This window comes from Natator depressus, chromosome 24 (genome assembly GCF_965152275.1).
Source record: "Natator depressus isolate rNatDep1 chromosome 24, rNatDep2.hap1, whole genome shotgun sequence".
Taxonomy (NCBI): domain Eukaryota; kingdom Metazoa; phylum Chordata; order Testudines; family Cheloniidae; genus Natator; species Natator depressus.
The window spans coordinates 13959712-13983341 of NC_134257.1; the positions used below are offsets into that span (position 1 = coordinate 13959712).

The 23630-nt window shown below is 50.2% G+C and overlaps 1 protein-coding gene across 1 annotated transcript in view; it reads right to left on the reverse strand.

Annotated features, from left to right (window-relative positions):
- Positions 1-323: 323 nt before the first annotated feature.
- The window catches only part of LOC141977511 (IgGFc-binding protein-like), a 91861-nt gene continuing 68554 nt past the window's right edge, over positions 324-23630 (reverse strand). The window contains exons 16-27 of the mRNA XM_074939029.1: positions 22825-23420; positions 20392-20965; positions 19945-20138; positions 19207-19348; positions 17554-17894; positions 12329-12902; positions 11279-11856; positions 7098-7668; positions 4643-5238; positions 2190-2763; positions 1743-1936; positions 324-494 (exon numbers count right to left, since the gene is read on the reverse strand). Coding sequence (XP_074795130.1) covers positions 324-494; positions 1743-1936; positions 2190-2763; positions 4643-5238; positions 7098-7668; positions 11279-11856; positions 12329-12902; positions 17554-17894; positions 19207-19348; positions 19945-20138; positions 20392-20965; positions 22825-23420 — 5105 coding nt within the window. The remainder of the gene's footprint in view (positions 495-1742; positions 1937-2189; positions 2764-4642; positions 5239-7097; positions 7669-11278; positions 11857-12328; positions 12903-17553; positions 17895-19206; positions 19349-19944; positions 20139-20391; positions 20966-22824; positions 23421-23630) is intronic.

Sequence of the window (23630 nt, forward strand, 5' to 3'; positions counted from 1 at the left end):
CTGACAGTGCCCAGCTGACTGATGGCCCCCACAGCCACTGGGCTCCAATTTAGAGCAGCTCCTAGGCTACAGCCAGGGAGAAGACCTACGAGTGTGATCAGCTCCCTGACAGCTGTCCACTTGGCTCTGCTGTGCACATCAGAAGATGGATGCAGCAGAGACGAGTGTTTCCAACAAGTGTTTCCATCTTTCAAGACAAAATTCTGTAATATTACGGGTCAGGGTTCCAGGCTAAATAAAAGGGGAGAGAGAGAGTAAGTGAGAAGGGTGAGGAGACATAATTGAAATGACTTTACTCACCCCTTGTGCAATAACCCCTCGGGTCATGTTTCAATCAGTGACTCTCCTTTACCTTGGCTGATGCAGTCCATGACGCCGTCTCTGATCTGGCATTTTTCTCCACTGGTGCAGTTGTGAGCTTTGCAAGTCACCCCTCGGGCAGGAACGCAAGTGCAGTTTTGCTGGCACTCATTTCTCAGGACTGTCTCACTGGGCTGACGGGATGTTTGGGAAGGAGGAAATAACGCAATCATAGAATGATAGAATATCAGAGTTGGAAGGGACCTCAGGAGGTCATCCAGTCCAACCACCTGCTCAAAGCAGGACCTAATCCCCAACTAAATCATCCCAGTCAGGGCTTTGTCAAGCCTGACCTTAAAAACCTCAAAGGAAGGAGATTCCACCACCTGGCTAGAGAACCCATTCCAGTGCTTCACCACCCTCCTAGTGAAAAAGTTTTTCCTAATAGCCAAACTAAACCTCCCCCACTGCAACTTAAGACCATTACTCCTCATTCTGTCATCTGCTACCACTGAGAACAGTCTAGATCCATCCTCTTTGGAACCCCCTAATTTGTCTAGGGCCCTCTGTATCCTATCCCTACCCTCCAGCATATCTACCTCTCCTCCCAGTTTAGTGTGATCTGCAAACTTGCTGAGGGTGCAATTCACACCATCCTTCAGATCATTAATGAAGATACTGAAGAAAACCAGCCCCAGGACTAACCCTTGGGACACTCCGCTTTATTCCGGCTGCCAACTAGACATGGAGTCATTGATCACTACCCATTGAGCCTGATGATCTAGCCAGCTTTCTATCCACCTTATTGTCCATTCATCCAGCCCATACTTCTTTAACTTGCTGGCAAGACTGCTCTGGGAGACCGTATCAAAAGCTTTGCTAAAGTCAAGGAATAACATGTCCACTGTTTTCCCCTTATCCACAGAGCCAGTTATCTCATCATAGAAGTCACTCAGGTTAGTCAGGCATGACTTCCCCTTGGTGAATCCATGCTGACTGTTCCTGATCACTTTCCTCTCCTCTAAGTGCTTCAAAATTGAATCCTTGAGGACCTGCTCCATGATTTTTCCAGGGACTGAGGTAAGGCTGACTGGAAATATAACTGGAAATGGTTATTTATAATAATTTCTGGCAGTGCTAAACTCAGAGCTGTGTGGTGAGGAGTGTGAAAAACTATTGTTTCACAATATTATTTCTCTTAACATTAAAAAGAGAGGCTGTCTAATGAGAAGCCCCTCTCTGTGCCTCAGTTTCCCACAACAGACAAAGGGAATCAAATCTTCTTGCTTTTCTTGGTGCTTTGGGCATTAACAGAGCGGGGATGCCAGGCCGGATAGGCCAATACTCTGATCCACTATAGCAAACCCTATTCCTGTCTAGTGTAGGGATTAAGATATGTGAGAAAAAAATTTAGATCAGATCCAGACTGCTTGAGGTGGTACCTTGTAATATCTCCCATGCTCGAAGCACCCACAGCTCTGCAGAGTCACACAGCCCTGGCCATCGAAGAAGAAGCCCTCGTCACACTGGCAGCCTTCAGCACAGGTCTCTGGGCAGTCTAGGATGTCTCCAGAGCAGGTGGTGGTACAGAGGTCAGCGCAGACCTCGTAGTGGCTGTTAACCGGGCAGCTCACAGCTTAAATAGAGAAAGAAATAAAGGATGGATGGAAAGATCTCACACCATGGTCTAGAGGGACAGACATGAAGGAGAGGACAGCAGGACAGGGAGGAGAGGAACAGGGCACCTTTCTAAGGGAACACGAGATTGTTGGCTCCCACCCAGAAGAGTTCCAGAAGAAGCCCAGAGGCCTGGAAGAAGATGCTCAATAACACTGACCCCCTCACTTCCCCACTGCGTCCCAGAGCTCCTACACTGTCAGTGCATTTACCGCAGAAGGAGGCGCTCCTCCAGGGCTGGATGAAGACCTTAGCCTCTTGGCAGGCCGTCACGTAGCTGTGGATGCTCTGGCACAGGACCTGTGCATCCCCGTTTCCCAGGCACACATCGTACAGACAGTTGCTCTGATACACGCTGGGGCTGACCGCGCCGTGGCAGGCCGCGAAGGGGCCGTCAGGGTCTGTGAGCAGCCCACAGTAGTTGCGCCCTTTGAAGACCTCCTTCTTCTTCTCTTCGCAAACTGGACAGCTGTTTCCAGAACATCTGTCTGTACAGGAAGCTCCTGGGATCTCGACTTCCCAAGCAGAGCCAAACGCTGCTACATCAGGGGCTGTCCTGCCACTGGGGAGCAGGAACTCCTCGTCCCGCTGTCCACTGTAGTTCCCACACAGGCCACACGTCTGGCCCTGGTAGGTCCCTGGGATGGTGACCCTGGCCTGGTAAACCAGGTCGTAGCTCACAGTGAGGCCAAAGTCAGTTTGCACGAGGACATTAGTGCCGTGTTGATATGCTCGGAGCTGCCCATTGACCATTATCACAGGGAGATTGTGGGATACCCCGTCCACCTGGAAAAGACAGCACATTCCCCTATGAGCAGGTAGGATGGACACTGCATCGTGGGTAGGGGCTGTGGACAAGTTTTGAGATTCAGTTCTCACTGATGCCATGGGTTAAATCCAGAATGACTCATGACTCCCGATTTCACTTTGCAATGGTTTGTCCTCACCTTCCAAGCTCTTGACATTGTCACCCTGGCCTACATTTCTGATCTCATCTCCCAGGCACCTCCCTCCCTCCTGATCCTCTCTCTCTATCTTCCCCAACTCCTCAACCCATGTTTGGCCTGCTCCTTCTCATGCCAACTGCTGGACTCAGAACAGTCTCCTACTTCTTCTCCATCTCCCACCCTCGGCCCCTAAAAACCCACTTCCCTGGTGACGCCTCCTTCCTTCCCCTCCCTCTCCTATCTCAAACAATTTCCTATGCTTTGTGTTCAATTTGCCCCAAATTAGACTGCAGGCTTCAGAGGGCACTATGCCATGGGACAGATTCTTAAACACAGAGACCAACGGAGATATAATGGGGAGGAATTTTACCCCATGTTTGCAAAATGTGAGTTATGTGGATGGGGTTCACCAAATAATTAATACTCATAAATAGGGGTATAACCAACAAGGGAGGCAAAGATGGAGCTGAGCTGGAGGATGTTCATCTCACCCAAGAGAAACTTTGACATAGCACCATCCATGAGTAGCACTTTCTACCATTTCTAGCTGGGTAGGAGACTCCATCCCATTCTGACAGAAGATGACCTGGCTTCAACCATTCACGGCTTTGTCGCTTCCCTGCTGGACTATATTGCAAGGTGGTATACCCGGGCATGAAGCATTCAGCACTTAGGAATATTCAAGTGCTACACAACTCTGCAGCATGCCTCCTCAGCAACACTGGCTGCTGGACACATTAAACCTGTCCTCCACTCCCTACCCTGGCTTCCCACAGAACAAGGAATCCAGTTCAAGTTCTCAGTCCTTATCCCAAGGCTCTCAATGGCCTGGGCCCAGGCTATCTAAAAGATGAATTAAACCCCCAGGTTGATGACTGTGTTTGACATCTTTCTTCCATTGGCACAATGGAAATCACATCAATAAGGATAACCTTTGTCTCTGCCAGACACAAAGCTTTATTAGGAGTTTGGTCCAAGTCTGGGGAATGAACCCGCTCACGAAGTAAGGACCCTCACTAACCTGGCCACCCTCCTTTCCAAGTGCAAGGTACTTTCTTAGACTACCTTTCTCCAACATATATATATGGCAACATGCGTATACATTTATCATTATAAAAAAATCCACAACAAAACACCCCACTGCACACACATCTTTCCTGGGGAGAGGAGAAGAGAACAAACATGTGGCAGATGTTAGTCACGTTGCTTAATGTATTTCTGGGAGGGGCTTAAATACCATGTGGATGAGCCTGGTATATGAACCTTGTAGCAGGGTGTCCTGCCCCTCAGTGGGCCTGGGGCCAGCCAACCCTTATTACTAAGTAGGCACATCTGAGCAGGAATCATATGCATCCCATATAAGAGAAGCAGGAAGAAGCCAGGCTCCTGGTCCAGCAGAGAGAGTTGTCAGAGAGAAAGAGGGGAATAGAGAGGCTGCTGGCAGTGAGTAGTCTCCCACAGAGAAACCTGAAAGTAGGGGAGTGAGACGGCAGTCAGGCAATGCCTGGGAATGGCCAGATAAGGAAGTGAATGGCTGTATGTGAAAACTCCTATTTGAATGAGACCCTTGGGAGGGCTGTTGCAATTTGACTTGTAAAAGCCTTTTGTGAGTTGTTGAGGAGTCCAAGAGGGGAAGCTGAGGCAGGCCATATGCAGAAACCTCGGGCCACAAAGGGACACTCAGAACAATCTAAATGAAGATCTGGAGAAGGACTTACCATGATGAGCCCTTGTTTGCTCTGCAGCAGGGTGAGTGTGATCCCATACACCTGGATGCATACCAGCTTGGCCATGGAGACGTTCCCGCTGCCCCAGTCTTCTTTCTCTACACTGATAGTGAATGGTGTGAGGTGACTGGCATCGGCGCAGGACTTGGCCAGGATGTAGGTGCAGGTGCCTTGGAAGTCAAAGGGGACCCCGTCGAAAGAGAGGTAGTGGGGATGGCCAGAGGCAGAACAGGTTGCAAATCCAAATGGGTGGCATTTCTGGACGCCGTCCACCACACCGCATTTCTCACCATTGCCGCAGGAGAAAGCCTTACATACAACTTCCCCACCAGCCTGACACACGCACTGCTCCTCGCATGAACTGCTTGGGTGGAAGGTCTCCCCGGCATGGTAGTAAAGTCCCCAGTGGAGGCATCCGCACTGGGAAAAGGGGACGCAGTGGTCACCACTGAGAACAAAGCCCTCGTCACACACGCAGCCTTCCTTACACTGGGTCGTGCATTGCACCGGGGCATAGAGGTTGCTGCATGTCAGATCGCAGCTGCTGCTGCAGAATTCATAGTGACTGTTCGGGGGACAGGATGGAGCTGTAATTAGAACAAAGAGTTAGCTCACATAGTGTGTTAGCAATGTGTAAAAAGGAACGTTACTAGAAGATGCAATTTCATTTAAGCTCCTAATTTTCTATTTCCTTGGTTTGGTTAAATAATAAAAGGCACCACCTGTAATCCAGGTTCAGGTCTGGTTAACTGGTTGTTCCAAAGAAACCAGGCAGTGGGATTCAGGTAATCTCTTTCCTAAAGCTAGCCTTCCAATTTGGACCAAGGTCAAGGTGTAGGGAGTGGAGGGCCCATGGACCTGGGAGTGTTCTGCAGACATTTTCACCACTAGATTTTTGTTCTGAATACAGGTCAGTAGTGCCTAAAACTCATTCCCAGATGACGGTTTATGGGAGATGAGTTGGTGGGTTCCCAGACCAGTTCCTAGTGGACAGACATCTCAATTAGTGAGTCACCACCATGTCCCAGCTCTAATTATATCCCAGTCTCAGCAGATAAACCAAGGACTAGATGGGCTATGAAGGGCACCACTACATCTTTAGCAAAGCTTTTGATACGGTCTCCCACAGTAGTCTTGCAAGGAAGTTAAAAAAAGTATGGATTGGATGAATGGACGATAAGGTGAATAGAAAGCGGGTTAGATTGTTGGGCTTAACAGGTAGTGATCAATGGCTCCATGTCTAGTTGGCAGCCGGCATCAAGCTGAGTGCCCCAGGGGTCAGTCCTGGGGCCAGTTTTGTACAACATCTTTATTAATGATCTGGATGATGGGATGAATTGCACCCTCAGCAAGTTCGCAGATGACACTAAGCTGTGGGGAGAGATAGATATGCTGGAGGGTAGGGAAAGGATCCAGAGTGACCTAGACAAATTGGAGGATTGGGCCAAAAGAAATCTGATGAGGTCCAACAAGGGCAAGTGCAGAGTCCTGCACTTAGGATGGAAGAATCCCATGCACTGTTACAGGGTGGACCGACTGGCTAAGCAGCAGTTCTGCAGAAAAGGACCTGGGGATTACAGTGGATGAGAAGCTGGATATGAGTCAGCAGTGTGCGCTTGTTGCCAAGAAGACTAACGGCATACAGGGCTGCAGTAGTAGGAGCATTGCCAGCAGGTCGAGGGAAGTGATTATTCCCCTGTATTTGGCACTGGTGAGGCCACATCTGGAGTATTGCATCCAGTTTGGGCCCCCCACTACAGAGAAGATGTGGACAAATTGGAGTAAGTTCAGCAGAACTAAAATGATTAGGATGCTGGGCACATGACTTACGAGAAGAGGCTGAGGGAACTGGGCTTGTTTAGTCTGCAGAAGAGAAGAGTTAGGGGGGATTTGATAGCAGCCCTCAACTTCCTGAAGGGGGGTTTCAAAGAGGATGGAGTTAGACTGTTCTCAGTGGTGGCAGATGACAGAACAAGGTCTCAAGTTGCAGTGGGGGAGGTACAGGTTGGATATTAGGAAAAACTATTTCACTAGGAGGGTGGTGAAGCACTGGAATGGGTTCCCTAGGGAGGTGGTGTAATCTCCATCCTTAGAGGTTTTTAAGGCCCAGCTTGACAAAGCCCTGGCTGGCATGATTTAGTTGGGGTTGGTCCTGCTTTGAGCAGGGGGTTGGACTAGATGACCTCCTGAGGTCTCTTCCAACCCTGATCTTCTATGATTCTATCTCTGGACAGCACCTCTCTGGCCTGGGGTGCAGCACATGGATAGGGGTGCAGTGAGGGGGCAGCTCCTAGGGCCAGTGCCTGTGCTGTGCCCATACTTTGGGCTCCTGTGACCATGAAGAAATGTTCTACGTCACTTGATGAGCTCAGCATTTAAACCAACATCTACCAGCCAACTTGGAACAGGGATCTCCAAGGGGCAGCGATGAACACGGGGGACTCACAGCAGAATTTCGTCGTCCTCCAGGGATGCACCACAGCTCCAGCTTCCTGACATGCCTCGGAATAGCCAGCAAGGGCCTGGCAGACGTTACTCTCCCGCCCACTGAGGACGCAATAGCCGTACACGCAGTCTACGAAGTATCCATGGGGGTCCACTTTGCTGTGACATCCTCTGAAAGGGCCACTCTTGTGGAGGATGAGCCCACACTGCCCTCTGCTACCTCGTTGTTGTTTTTCAATAGCCTCTACACTTGCGCATGGGGGTATCGTTACTGCAGAGCATCCTGGGAGGTCGCCCACCTTCCAGCTCTGGCCAAAGCTGACTAGGCTTGGTGCCAGTGTGCCATCCCTCATGAGCATGTCGTCCTCCCTGTCACTGTTGAAGTTGCCACACAGACCACACACGGCTCCCGCGTAGGTGACTGGCAGAGTGACCGTGATGCGTCCTGACCACCCGGCATAGGTAACGGTGAGACCAAAGTCTGCCTGGATCACTGTGGCCCAGCCCTTTCTATACACAATGATTTTCTTATCAATGAGGTTGAAGGGAAGATTCGTCAGAAAACTGTTCACCTGTTAAAGCAAGACACATGAGATATGAAACATTGCTCGCCTGTGGTGGAACCTCTCACCCCAGCACAGAGCTCTGGCCCATGATTACAATAATAATCCACCTCTGTTCAAATCTTCATCCAGTCCGGCCTGCTTCCTTCCCTACAGCTTGCCTGAATCCAAGCTCTAACCAGACTTGTATTTCCCCTGGCATTAGCTATTGCAGTTCCCTCCTCTCTGTCCCCCAGTGCTCCAGGTTCACACCTCTGCTGGATACTATTGACACTGTGAAGGAGTGCTCACCCCACACCTGCCCTTGAAAGGGTTAAGGTGGCTAGACAGGCCAATTAAGCATCTAAGATGCACCTGGAGGAGGAGCCAGGGAGCAATGAGAACTAACTAAAGGCTGAAGCTCACCTGAACAGGAACAGGTGGGCTGGTACAAACAAGGTAGCTGAGGGCAGAAGGGGGTTGCAGGGAGGAGGTCTTCAGTCACTCTCTGAGGCTAGGGAGAGAGGGGACTTGGCCAGGAGGGAAGGGTATACCCGGAGAAGGGTAGAGAAGGAGACTGATAGAGGCAATGTAGGAAGCAATCCAAGGAAACAGAAACAAGGCACGGGACAGGGTAGACTTTAGCTGCTGGTTTTAGGGTCCCTGGGCTGGAACCCAAAGATGAGGGTGAGCCCATGTTCCCTTACCAGCCACTGGGGATGTGGCACCATTGAGGGGCAGTGAATTGGAAGACTGCCTGGGACAGTTGGTGACACTTGGTACACAAACCTCCCAGAAAGGAGAAACTACCATGACCTAGCCGGAGGGCCAAGCCACAAGGAGAGAATCATCGTGTCTGGGTAGAGAGAGAGTGTCATAGAGTGAGCACTCACAGGAAGGGGCTTCAGAAAGGCAGAGCTAATTCCAAGTTGCGGCCACAAGGAGGTGCCCCATTGGGGATGAGAGCACTCTGTGAAAGTGTGGACACTTGTGGATGGGAAGGAAGAGGTAGATGTGGTATATCTTGAATTTAGTAAGGCTTTTGATACTGTCTCACATGACCTTCTCATAAAAAAAACTAGGGAAATACAGCCTAGATTGAGCTACTATAAGGTGGGTGCATAACTGATTGGAAAACTGTTCCCAGAGAATAGTTATCAGTGGATCACAGTCAAGCTGGAAGGGCATATCAAGGGAGATCCTGCAAGGATCAGTTTTGGGTCTGGTTCTACTCAATATCTTCACGAGTGGTTTAGATAATGGCATAGAACGTACACTTATAAAGTTTGTGGACAATACCAAGCTGGGAGGGATTGAAAGTGCTTTGGAGGATAGGATTAAAATTCAAAATGATCTGGACAAACTGGAGAAATGGTTTGAAGTAAATAGGATGAAATTCAATAAGGACAAATTACTCCTGGGAGAATTCTGTGCATCAAAAAATTAAAAATTCCGCACACAATGGTTGAAAATTCTGCTAAATTCTGCATATCTTATTTGTCAAAATAATACAATATAATCATGCCAGTTTCAATTATTTTGCAAAAAGAAAGGAGAACTTGTGGCACCTTAGAGACTAACAAATTTATTTGAAGTGAGCTGTAGCTCACGAAAGCTTATGCTCAAATAAATTTGTTAGTCTCTAAGGTGCCACAAGTACTCCTTTTCTTTTTGCGAATACAGACTAACACGGCTGCTACTCTGTCAATTATTTTGGTAATTTATTTAAAAATATCTGACAGTAAGTATGTCTGTAGCAATATAGACAAAAAAAAAGATTCTGGTAAATTGTTTTTTCACAAATAGATTCCTTACTAGGTATATTCATACAGAACTTTGTGTAATTCACTTAAATTACAAAACAGAACTGTATTTTCTGCACCTGTCAGAAGCAATGCAAAGGCTTGGGGGAGTCAGGGGTAACGGAGGACCTCAGGGAGAGAGAAGGAGCCTAGGAGTGAACTGGGAGGGTGTTGGTGGGAGGTTTTTCTTTGTGGGGGGTGAGATTGTTAGGAAGCCTCCCCCATGAAGACCCTGGATGACCCCGAGCCTCTCCCATTCAGGCAGGCACGTCTGCCCCTGTCCCCACACTCCTCATCCCCATGGGTCTCTGCAGCCCCCCTCCCACATCCCCAGGCTCAACACTGTCACTCAACTAGCTCCTGAGCCCATGCTCCAGTCTGTCTCCCCCCCAAGTCATAGAATCATAGAATATCAGGGTTGGAAGGGACCTCAGGAGGTCATCTAGTCCAACCCCCTGCTCAAAGCAGGACCAATCCCCAATTTTTGCCCCAGATCCCTAAAACGCCCCCTCAAGGATTGAACTCATGACCCTGGGTTTAGCAGACCAATGCTCAAGCCACTGCCCTCCCCCCCCCATTCTGAACCCCAGTCTGTGACCTGCCCCAGCAGCCCTGTGTGCCCCCACTCTGTCCTAAATTGGCTCCACGGGCAAAGTGCTGCTCATGGGGCAATTCTGAAGCACTGGGCTTAGAATTTAGTATTTTCCCGCATAAAATACATTTGTTTTGGCGCCACAGCATCCTCTGGTGGGCCAAAGGCAGAAGTGCAGCACTTCTGTGGCAAAATGTTTTTTATGTGGGAAAATACAAAATTATGTGAGACAGATGAATTCTGCACATCTGCAGATGTGCAGAATTTCCCCAGGAGTAACAAATGCAAAGTGTTCCACCTAGGAAAGAACAATCAGTTGCACACATAGAAAATGGGAAATGACTGCCTAGGAAGGAGTACTGTACAAAGGGATTTGGGGGTCATAATGGATCACAAGCTAAATATGACTGAACAGTGTAACACTGTTGCAAAAAAAGCAAACATCACTCTGGGATGTATTATCAGGAGTGTTGTAAGCAAGGCACAAGAAATAATTCTTCTGCTCTTCTCTGTGCTGATTAGGACTCAGTTGGAGTATTTTGTCCAGTTCTGGGTGCCACAATTCAGGAAAGATGTGGTCAAATTGGAGAAAGTCCAGAGAAGAGCAACAAACATGATTAAAGGTCTAGAAAACATGACCTATGAGAAAAGATTGAAAAAATGGGTTCTTTTAGTCTGGAGAAGAGAAGACTGAGAGGGGACATGATGACAGTTTTCAAGCACATAAAAGATTGTTACAAGGAGGAGGGTGAAAATTGTTCTCTTTAATCTCTGAGGACAGGACAAGAAGCAATGGGCTTAAACTGCAGCAAGGGAGGTTTAGGTTGGACATTAAGAAAAACTTCCTTACTGCAGGGTAATTAATCACTGGAATAAATTGCCTAGGGAGGTTGTGGAATCTCCATCATTGGAGATTTTTAAGAGCAGGTTAGACAAACACCTGTCAGGGATGGTCTAAGTAACACTTAATCCTGCCATAAGTGCAGGGGACTTCACTAGATGACCTCTCGAGGTACTTTCCAGCTCTAGAATTCTATGATTCAGACATCTTCTCACACATCCGAAGTGTAACCACATCACTCCAATCCTTAAATATCTCTATTGACTCCGTGTTTATGGAAGAATGTGGTTAGAATTCACCCTATATTTCAAAATCCTTCCATGCACCGTCTGCAACTTTTCTGGATCACGAAGGTGACTTTCCCCAAACGTTTTAGAGAGATTAGAGACAATTTAAGAAACTCACCAGTACTTTCCCAGGGAATTGATTGCTGACCCTGATGTCGGTCTGATACACCTTGATCTGTACAGGAGTAGTACTGTTCTCCTGGAAGTAGATTTCAAAGTCCACCAGTCCCTCCACCTTCTTGCACAGGGCCGTGAGCTGGTACCAGCAAGTGCCTTTGAAGTCGTATCTCTGTCCATCAAAGGTGGAATAGTGCAGATTCCTTGTCACAGAGCAGGTGGCGTAGCTGGAGGGGTAACAGCCTCGTACGCCGTTCACTAGCCCGCACCTCTCTGAGTGTTTGCATGTAGTGGTCACGCATTCGACTTGTCTAGTGGCTGCATTGCACATGCACTGTGTCCCACATGCCTCATCGACCCAGAAGCTCTCGTTGGGGGCAAAGGGGCGGCCCTCAAACAAACACCCACAACCACCCTTGGGGATACATTTGCCCTGGCTCAGCACAAAACCATCCTTGCATTGGCAGCTTTCCACGCAGGGGTCTTGGCAGCTGCTGGGGGCTGACTGGTCCACACACGTGGCTGGGCAGGCTGTTCCACATAGCTGGTATTGGCTGTTCTCCAGGGGGCACTCCATGGCTGGGGAGTGAAGGACCCACAGATTTAGCAGCAAGTTCTCTTCATGCAAAAACCGTATTTAAAATAGACAGAGGGGAATGTATCTTGTGGGGTCTGAGAGCCCTCAAATCCCAGTGACCTGAACAGGAGGTTAGGGTGCTCAGCACACCGCCGGAGGTGATTAGCACCTTACAGGATCAGGTTCATGGTAGGAAGAGTGACTTAAAAACAGGCATCATTTTACCCCAACCATCCATGTGTTATCAGTGGACGTTAGATACTCCAAGTGACAGGCACCTTAGCAATTCCAGGGACAAACACGTACTGTGGGTACAACAGAACCCAGAGTCCTGATTTCCCAATCACTGCTCAATCCCAAACCACTCGATCACGCCCCCTCCCAACACCAGGGCTAGAACTCAAGAGTGCTGAGCCCCAGGATCCCCAGTCTAACCAGCAGACCATAGACCTTGGCATACAAATCTGTACTCACGGCATCTGGCCAGCTGCCTCCATTCCCCAATCCTGACCCCCTCCAGCTGGCAGGCGTCCGCGTAGGCCTTCAGGGCCTCACACAGGGCCTTCCTGTAGCCGTCGCTGTGGCACAGATCGTACACGCAGTTGTCCAAGTAGACTGTAGGATCCACCTTGGTGTGGCACTGGCTGAAGGGCCCATCTGAGACCTTGGCTATCAGGCCACACGAGGCCTCTTCCTTGTACTTTCTGGCTATGCTGGCGGCACAGGGCCTGCAACCTCCAATGCAATCGTGCCAGCAAAACTGATCCTCATCTTCCACTGCCCAGCTTTTCCCCAGGGCGGTGACACTGGGAGCCAGGTCCCCATCCGGGGTCCTGAAGTCATCGGAGGGGTCCCCATTATAGTTGCCACACAGGCCACACAGGCTGTCCAAGAAGACCCTGGGAACAGTGACCCTCAGGTGGTTGTTCCAGTCATAGGACATGCTGAGGTTGAAATCGGTGCGGAGGACGAGGGAGGTGCCGCTCTGATAGAGCCGAAGGGTCCCATTGTTCAGGGAGATGGGTAAGTGGGCCCTGGTGTTATTCAGCTTCACAGTGAGAAAGAAAGGGCAAAGGTCACAATTGAGTGCACTAGTCTGTCATTTGCAAAGTGGCCCCTACTCAGATTAGCAAGTATTGCAACCTGGAGCCAAATCTCTCATAGAATCATAGAATATCAGGGATGGAAGGGATCTCAGGAGGTCATCTAGTCCAACACCCTGCTCAAAGCAGGACCAATTCTCAATTTCTGCCCCAGATCCCTAAATGGCCCCCTCAAGGATTGAACTCACAACCTTGGGTTTAGCCGGCCAATGCTCAAACAACTGAGCTATCCCTCCCCTCTCAATGAACCTTGACCCAAATCTGAACCAGAATTACTTTAAAACATCATATTAAATAGAGCTGGGTGGAGAAATGTAATTCTTTTTGGAGGATTTCAATATTTTGAAAGTTGTTTAATAATGGAACCACACTTTCAAAAGTCGAGACTAGGATCCTAAATTCTTAACTTTGCTGCACAGTAAAAGTCATGGTTTTAATAAAGACACGAGTTATAGATTATTACAGCAATCTGTAACTCAATAACCCACCCTTTTTGTCCTATGATGTCAGTGGGTTTAACCACTTATGCTAAACAATCTGTTCCACCTTGTATTTAGCTATGACACTCTGGGCTCGTCTACATTTGGAACACTGCAGCTGTGGAAAATCCACACCCCTGAGCAACGGAGTTATACTGACCTATCCCCTGGTGCCGGGAGTGCTGTGTTGACAGGCGGGCATCACCTGTTGACATAGGCACCACCCATCAGGGCATGGCCACACTACAAAATTAAGTTGACCTGATTTACGTCAGCATAAAGCCACCTCAGTGATTACATCGCTTGTGCATGTCTACTCTTTGCTCCTGCGTCTGTGCAATATGCAACCACACCAGGAGCACTTGTACCGATGGTACTGTCAGTGTGGGGCATTGTGGGATGGCTTCTGAAAGCCAGTAACAGTCCATGTAATCCACGCAGTATCTACATTGACATGGCGTCGACCTAACTGCATCGACATAGACTCTACACCTCTCATGGAGGTTAAGTCGATGTAGCAGGAGCGAAATTTTACTGTAGACACTTACATAGTTAGGTCGAGGTGAACTGCTTTGCACTGACCTAGCACTGTCGTGCAGACTGCGTGGAGTACCTACGCCAACAAGAGAAGCTGTCCTGTCGGCCTAGGTAGCATCTTCACTCGGTGCTACAGCTGTGCAGCTGCACTGGTGCAGCTCTGTAAGTGTAGACAAGCCCTTACGATGACTTAATTACATTGCTTGGAGTATTTATTTTTCACGCCCCCGAATAGGCGCCGACTCCATGGGTGCTCCAGGGCTGAAGCACACATGAAAAACAAATAGTGGGGGCTGGGCACGCACTGGCAGCCCTTTGGATCAGCTCCTCCCCCTCCCTCCCAGCGCCTCCTGCCCAGTGCCATCAGCTGTTCCGTGGTGTGCAGGAGGTGCTGGGAGGGGAAGGGGAGCAATGGGGGTGGGAAGGGGTGCAGAGGGCGCAGGGGCTTGGGGAAAGTGGTGGAGAGGGGGGAAGGAAGAGGCAGGGCAGGGGTGGGGGCTTGGGGAAGGGGTGTAGAGGGGTTGGGGCACCCCTGGGAACCAAAATTTGGTGCCTGTGTGCCCCTGAGCGACACATCTGGGTCGATCTAATTCTCTAGCATAGACCAGCCCTGAGTACCCTTTCCAGACCTGAAGAAGAGCTCTGGGTAGCTGGATGACTTGTCCCTTTCACCAACAGAAGTTGGACCAATAAAAGACATTACCTCTCCCACCTTGTCTCTCTAACACCCTGGGACCAGCATGGTGACCATGACACGGTAAACAGTTCAAAAGTTGGAATTTTGAAGGCGAGGGGGCCGCATCAGTTAGAGCCATTGGGGAGTGGCTACAGGGAGGGAGCTATGTCACCTAGAGCCATTAGGGAGAGGCTCCTGCAGGGGAGAGAGCCACGTCTAGGGTTGCCAACTTTCTAATTGCAGAAAACTGAACACCCTTGTTCTGCTCCCTGCCCTGAGGCCTCACCCCTCCTCAGAAGCCCCACCCCCACTCACTCCATCCCCCCTCCCTCTGTCGCTCGCTCTCTCCCATCCTTGCTCACTGACTCATTTTCATCAGGCTGGGACAGGGGGTTGGGGTGCAGGAGCGGGTGAAGGCTGTGGCTGGGGGTGTGGGCTCTGGGGTGGGTTCAGGTGTGACGTTCCCCTGGTGTTATCCGGACCAGTGATCTCCTAGGTCACTCCAATCCTTGACTTTGGGAGCCAGCCTTACCCTGCTCTGCTGTGAGAACCCCCACTGCTGGGCTGTTCACGCACAGCCTCTGGCATGTAAGCTGCTCCTTGGATTGTGCAACCGAATGACACTAGCCAGTATCTCTGGTCCCAGACACAACCCTGGGAACCTCCGTCTTCCAGTGTCCAGTTATGCCCGCTGGACACTGCAAGCTTATATGAGTTCGCCAATTTAACAAAGAAATCGATATGTACCAGGCTTGTTATCCCAAGGGGAGTCTCTGACACGCTTCAAACCAAATGCACTACTTCAGATAGAATAAACAAACAAATTTATTAACTACAAAGATAGATTTTAAGTGATATTAAGTGATCGGCAAAAAGTCAGAGTGGTTACCAAAATAAAATAAAATATAAGCACGCAGTCTAAACTCTCAACCCTATTAGACTGGGCAACATCTAGATTAAGCAGTTTTTCTCATCCCACTGCACACTGCAGTCCTTAATATACAGGTTTTTTCCTTAAACCTGGGCCAATCTCCTCTGTTGGAGTCTTGTCTTCTTCTCAGTGTCTTAGTTGCATGCAGCCTAGGTGGGGGCAGGAGAAGGGCCCAGTGTGTGTCCACTCTGTTTGTTTTATACCCTCAGTCCATGTGTTGGGGAGCACAAGTCCAGGCATGTTTGGGGGGCATTGCTGAGTCTCTCCAAGCAAGGCTGAGCAATTCCCCTGGTGTGGCCTCATGCAGGTGAGTCATTGCAGTGTAGCTCCCTTGCTGGACAATGGCTGTTGATGGGTTGTTTGACACCCTGCCTGGATGTTGGTTACTTTCCTTGCTGTTGCCTCTGGGGAGCTAATATCTGGCTGATTCCCCAACTTACAACATGTTTTAGTGACCACCATACAACACAATTCTCATAAGTTCACATGTATTGATGACACACATATGTGGATAGAGAAATGACTTTCAACAGATCATAACTTTTCCCTTGACACCTTACAAGGCGTGCTTTATATGTAAGATCACGATTACATGAAAATGAGGAATATGGGAGTTACAAGACGCTCCCCCAAGGTATAGAATGTAACACCAGGGATGAGGGATTTGTGGTGCAGGAGGGGGCTCCAGGCCGGGGCCCAGGGGTTCGGAATGTGGGAGGGGGCTCTGGGCTGGGACAGAAGGTTGGAGTGTGGGAGGAGGTACGGGCTCTGGGCTGGGGCCAGAAATGAGGGGTTCAGGGTGTGGGAGGGGGGCTCAGGGCTGGGTTAGGGATTTGGGATGCAGGAGGGGTTGCGGGGTGTGGGCTCTGGGCGGCGCTGACCTCAGGCAGCCCTGGCATTTCCCAGTGATGGAGGAATTCTGTGTGACACCCGGGAAGTGGAGGCATGTCACAGGTCTCTGTGTGCTGCCCCTGTCTGCAGGCCAGGGGGCTCCATGCACTGACTCCGCCCACAGGCGCTGCCCCTGCAGCTCCCATTGGCCATGATTCCTGGCCAATGGGAGCTGCAGAGCTGGTGCTCGGGGCAGCGCCTGCAGGCGGGGGCAGTGCGCGGAACCCCCCCCCCCCAGCTGCCCCTCCATGTAGGAGCCGGAGGGACATGCCAGCTGCTTCTCGGGAGCTGTACTGACCTGGGCACAGTGCCTGCCTGCCCCTCTGCAGCCAACCAGACTTTTAGCAGTCCGGTCAGCTGTGCTGACCAGAGCCGCCAGGGTCCCTTTTTGACCAGGTGTTCAGACTGAAAACCGGACGCCTGGCAACCCTAGAGCATCAGTTAGAGCTGTCAGGGAGCAGCGCCTGCGGAGAAGACGGCTGCATTGGTTAGAGCTATTCGGGAGCAGCTCCGGGGAGGGGGCCACATTAGGGAGCGGCTCCTGTGGGATAGCGGCCCGCATCAGATAGAGCCATTAGGGAGCGGCTCCTGCGAGGGAGGGGCCTGCGTCAGATAGAGCCATTGGCGAGTGACGCAATTCCTGGGGAGGTTGTTTTGACCCTTGTCTCTGATTCCTGGTTCCTGACTCCAGATCTGCCTACTAGCCCTGACTGCCACTGCTTCAGCCAGGAGGTCTGACCGCCAATGTCCCAGTTGCTGACGGTAGCCACAAGCACAGAGCTTTGGAATTGGGTCAGTGCCCCCTGCTGGCCACCTGCCCCATTCTATGACACACAGCACCTGGTATTGCCATGATGGGAATTGGGGTCAGCACTGACTCCAAGGGGAGAGTGCACCCTACTGGGATACCTGTACATCTGACCGTAGTACAGCACCCCCTAGTACAGTGCCATGGCTTCAGGGACAGCACCAATTCAGGAGGAGAGCACCATCTACTACTTAAACAATTCTACCCCCTGCAACAGCTTGGGTAAATATTTTCAAGGTATCCTATCAAAGTACTGACCATGCCCAGCACTTACCCCCACAAAGCCGACCTCAGTCCTGGCTGCTGTGATGGTGACTCCATCCACCTCGACAGTCACCAACCCAATGTAGAAGACCTGTGTATTTCCACTGTTCTTGCTCTCGGCTATGACGTGGAAGGAGGGCAGGACGGAGTCATCCCTGCAGGTCTTGGCCACCGTGTAGTTGCAGGTGCCATGGAAATCATACACCCGTCCATCGAAGGTGTGGTAATGCAAGTAACCCCCAGCCCAGCACGTGGCCTGAGAGACTGGCACACACTCTGGCTGCCCATTTATCATCTTGCAAATAGTTCCTTCTCTGCAGCGGACCACACTGCATGATGGCTTTGGAATGACTAGTGGGGAAAGACAATAGAAAGACAAGAGACACCAGACTAATCAGTTATATATGAGAGCGGAGAGGGGGCTGAGGGTGGTGTGAAAATTGGGATGATATTTAGTGTCATTGTAATCCTACTTCTTAATCTAGCCTGTTTGTGAAATGGAGCAAATGATCTATCTATCTATCTATCTAGCCATCCACCCCCATACATATTTCCCATGGACAGTTCCCAAACCTCCCACAAGTCCTCTGCTGGGAAATCTCTCTGCATGGGTGAGACCACAGCAGTCTTTGAGCCAGCAGAGCCACCTCCTATATCACCCTCCCCACAGCCTCTCGTGTTGGTGGTTAACACAGAGAGCCATGTGACAGGCAGTATGGAGCAGAGCCCTGCAATGCAACCCAAACCTGATGGGAGCCGACTACAAGTGTCAGGTCTGGGTCAGGTTGAGTAGGAAATCAATGGGACCCTCTTGGGCTTGGGTCAAGTCAGCCGTTCTCCTTCTGCCTGTGGGTGGAGAGAGCAGTGAGCGACAGTGGGTGGGGAAAGAGGAACGGGGACAGGGCCTTGAGGGAAAGAGGTGGAGCAAGGGGAAGAGCCTTGTGGGAAGAGGTGGAGCAGGGGAGGTTCTGATGCTCAGTGTCCAGTTTTCACAAATGAGACAGTTGGCCATGCTACCTGTGGGGTGAGCGCGGAGGTAGGTGCATGCCCAGCTCCTACTAGCACTGCCACCTGGCTGCATTATGCATACTGTGGAGTGAGGGAGCTGCCCCAGAGCGCAGACACTGCAGCCAGGGATGGTGGATGGCAGGAACAGGTACATAGCCACCGCTGTGCCAACCCCATGGGCGGGAGGTGGCCATGGCACATTCACTTTCATTGGAAGAGTCAGGCTGGGTCGGGAAATGACCTGACCTTCTCGGGCTTGGGCTCCTCAAAAATTGGGCCCAAGCAGACCTCTAGCATGGAGCAGACAAGGAGAGTGGCTGAGAGGTGATGGGCTCTGACACTGCCCAGATGACTGATGGTCCCTATGGGTCTGTAGCCAGGGTGTTCTGTTTATAGCAGCCCCCAGCCTGCTCCCGGAGAGAGAATCATGGAATGTGCACAGCTCCCTGACAGCTGCCCACCCGGCTCTGCTGGAGAGACCCAACAAGTCTTTCCATCTTTCCGGTCGAAATTCTGCAATATTATGGGTCAAAGTTCCAGGCTAAATGAAGGGGGAGAGAGAGTGAGAAGGGTGAGGAGACTTAACCACAGCTACTTACTCGCTGCCTGTACAATAACCCTTCAGGGTACGTTTCAAACAATGACTGTCCTGTACCTTTGCTGACGCAGGCCCTGACGCCATCTCTAATCTGGCAGATTTCTTCTCGGGAGCAGCCATGGGCTTTACAGGTCACCCCTCGGGCAGGAACACACGTGCAGCTTTGCTGGCACTCGTTCATCAGGACCGTCTCATTGGGCTGATGGAACGTTTGGAAAACAGAAAATAGCAGAATGTAACTGGAAATGATTATTAAAATAATTTTTGACAGCGCTAAACCCAGAGCTGTGGATGTGTTTTTCTAACAGATGTGCTCTCGGAATGACATCGGGGCAGCTCTCTGGCCTGTGTTATACAGGAGGGCAGACTAGATGATCACAATGGACCCTTCTGGCCTTAGAATCTATGTATCTATAAAAATGTCCATTGTGTCACAATATTATTTCCTCTTGCCTTTAGAGAGAAAGGCTGTCTAATGGGCTGAGGACTGGGCTTAAGGCCAGGAACAATTCTTAGGTTTTAACCTCCCATCTTCTACTCACTCACTAGGTGGCCTTGAGCAAGTCACTGTGCCTATCTGTGCCTCAGTTTCCCCACAACAGGCACAGGGTAATAAATCTTCTGGCCTTTTTTGGCACTTTGAGCATTAGATACTAGCAGAGAGGGAAGCCAGCCTGGATGAACCAATGCTCTGATCGAGAATAGCAAATCCTATATTCTTGACCAGTGTAGGGATTAAGATGTGGACAGAGCAAAAATTAGATCAGACCCAGATGTCCCAGCAGGGGGCGGTACCTTGTAGTATCTTCCACGCTCAAAGCACCCACAGCTCTCTGGAGTCACACAGCCCTGGCCATCGAAGAAGAAGCCCTCGTCACACTGGCAGCCTTCAGCACAGGTCTCTGGGCAGTCCATGATGTCTCCAGAGCAGGTGGTGGAGCAGAGGTCAGTGCACACCTCGTAGTGGCTGTTGACTGGGCAGCTCACAGCTTAAACAGAGAGAGAAATAAAGGATGGATGGAAAGATTTCATACCATAGTCTAGAGGGACAGACATGAAAGAGAAGAGAGCAGGACAGGGAGGAGAGGAACAGGGCACCTTTCTAAGGGAACATGAGATTGTTGGCTCCCACCCAGAAGAGTTCCAGAAGAAGCCCAGAGGCCTGGAACAAGATGCCCAGTAAAACTGACCCCCTCCCTTCCCCAGTGCGTCCCAGAGCTCCTACACTGTCCGCGCACTTACGGCAGAAGGAGGCGCTCCTCCAGGGCTGGATGAAGACCTTAGCCTCTTGGCAGGCTGTCACGTAGCTGTGGATGCTCTGGCACAGGACCTGTGCATCCCCGTTTCCCAGGCACACATCGTACAGACAGTTGCTCTGATACACGCTGGGGCTGACCGCACTGTGGCAGGCCGCGAAGGGGCTGTCAGGGTCTGTGAGCAGCCCACAGTAGTTGCGCCCTTTGAAGACGTCCTTCTTCTTCTCTTCGCAAACTGGACAGCTGTTTCCAGCACATCTGTCTGTACAGGATCCTCCTGGGATCTCAACTTCCCAAGCAGAGCCAAATGCTACCACATCAGGGGCTGTCCTGCCACTGGGGAGCAGGAACTCCTCGTCTTCCCGTCCATTGTAGTTCCCGCACAGGCCGCACGTGTGGCCCTCATAGCTTCCTGGGATGGTGACCCTGGCCTGGTAAACCAGGTCGTAGCTCACAGTGAGGCTGAAGTTGGTTTGCACCAGAATGTTTGTGCCATGTTGATATGCTCTAAGTCGCCCATCAGCCACGATCACTGGGAGGTTGTGGGACACCCCGTTCACCTGGAAGAGAGAGAACATTCCCTGTGAGCACGGGGAAGCAGGGACACAGATAAGATTCTGCTTTCACTGACACATGGCATAAATCAGAATGACTCCAGATTTCACTTTGGGATGACTTGTCCTCACCTTCCAAGGTCTTCACATTGCCACCCTAGTCTACATCTCTTCTCTCCTCTCTGCATCACCTCAGCTCCCTCCCAGTTCTCTCTCTTTACCATTGCTATTTTCTCCAACCATGTTTGGCTTGCATCTCCTTTTCATGCAAGCTCCTGCACATAGAACACTCTCCTACTTCTTGTCTATCTCCCCTTCTCCCCTAAAGACCCTCATTCCTTCACCCCTTGCCTTCTTCTCCTATCTCCACCAATTTACCACATGTTGTATTTGTCCCAAGTTAGACTTAAGACTTCTCGGGAATGCATCATGGGAGAAATTCTTCAACACAGAGCCAATGGAGTTAAAATGGGGAGGACGTTTATTCCATGTTTGCACAAATGTGAATTAGGTGTAGAGAATTCCCCAAATCATTAATTCCGAGAAACATGGTGTATAAACCAAGAAGGGAGGCAAAGAAGATTGAGCTGAGCTAGGAAGATGCTCAGCTTGCCCAAATGAAGCTCTGACATAGCAGCATCCATGAGCAATACTTCCTACCATCTCCAGTTGGCCAGGAGACTTTGTCCCATCCTGATGGATGATGATCTGGCATCATTTCATGCCTTCATCACCTCTCTTCTGGACTTCAGTAATGTGATATACCATGAATCCTTCAGCACTCCAGAATCTCTATCAGGTACAGAAGCGTCTCCTCACCAGCACTGGCTACATAGAACACATCAAAACTGTCCTCTGCTCCCTCTTCTGCCTTTCAAAGAGAACACTGAATCCAGTTCAAGTTCTCAGACCTTATCTTCAAGGCGCTCAATGGCCTGGGCCCTGGGTATCTAAAAGATCAATTAAACCTCCAGGATAAAGATCATAGCTGACCACTTCATTCTTCTGGGAAAATAAGGCTAAAGTTTACCTGTGCAGGAGATGGAGCTTTACTGGTGACCAGTTCGAGACTCGGGAATTAACTTCCTCAGGAACAAAGGACCCTGACAAAACTCACCACTTCCGCCCCAAGTGCAAGATGCATTTCTCTGACCTGCTGTCTCAAACACACACACACACACACACATATAGAAGGCAATATGCGTGCACATTTATATCTTTTAAAAGTAAATCCAATACAAAACTATCCCCTGCACGCACATCTCCTCCTGGAGATAGGATGAGAGAGTTGGTTAAGTTACTTAGTGTGTTGCTGGAAAGTGCTGAAATACTACATGGATGTGCATGTTAAAAGAATTAGTAAGTGGGTGGCTTGTCCTTTAAGGCCAGTGGGCCAGCCAACCCTGATTACTAAGGAGGCACACCTGAGGAGCACGAATCACCTGATTCCCCTACAAGAGCAGCAGGAGGAAGATGGGAGGCTGGCCCTGCAGAGAGAGTTCTCAGGGAGAACAGAAGAGAATCAAGAGGCTGATGGGAGCGAATAGACTCCAGCAGGGAAACCTGAAATTTGGGGAGCATGAATACAGACAGGAAAGAACACAGAGTGACCTGGTATGGAGAAAAACGGATGGACTTGAAAACTTTATTTGGCCTGTTTGCTAATTTAATAATCCAGACCCTAAGGAGGGCGGTTGTTATTCGACTTGTCTTCTGAGCTATTGAGGAGCCCAAGAGGGGAAGCTGAGGCAGACTACCTGCAGAGCAACTTTGCCACGAGGGGGCCTTCGAGAGATGGCCACACTGCAAACAAACCTGTGTAGAATAGAATAAAATCTCTGCCCATGAGAATGTGGAGGACTTACCATGATGAGCCCTTGTTTGTTTTGCAGTAGGGTGAGTGTGATCCCATACACCCTAATGGACACCAGCTTGGCCATGGACATGTTCCTGGTGCCCCAATCTTCTTTCTCTATGCTGATAGAGAATGGTGTAAGATGACTGGCATCAGTGCAGGTCTTGGCCAGGATGTAGGTGCAGGTGCCTTGAAAGTCAAAGGGGACCCCGTCGAAAGAAAGGTAGTGGGGATGACCAGAGGCAGAACAGGTCGCAAATCCAAATGGGTGGCATTTCTGGACACCGTTCACCACCCTGCATTGCTCACCAGCGCTGCAGGAGAATGCCTTACACACAACCTCTCCACCAGCCTGACACACGCACTGCTCCTCGCACGAACCACTCGGGTGGAAGGTCTCCCCGGCCTGGTAGTAAAGTCCCCAGTGGAGGCATCCGCACTGGGAAATGGGGACGCAGCTGTCACCACTGAGAACAAAGCCCTCGTCACACACGCAGCCTTCCTTACACTGGGTCGTGCATTGCACCGGGGCATAGAGGTTGCTGCATGTCAGATCGCAGCTGCTGCTGCAGAATTCGTAGTGACTGTTCGGGGGACAGGACGGAGCTGTAATTAGAACAAAGAGTTAGCTCACATCGTGCATTAGCAATGTGTAAAAAGGAACTGTTACTAAAAGATGCAATTTCATTTAAGCTCCTAATTTTCTATTTCCTTTGTTTGGTTAATTAACAAAAGGCACCATCTGTAATGGGGTCCCAGGTCTGATGAACTGGTTGCCTCACAGAGGCCAGGAGATGGGATACAGACAATCTCTCT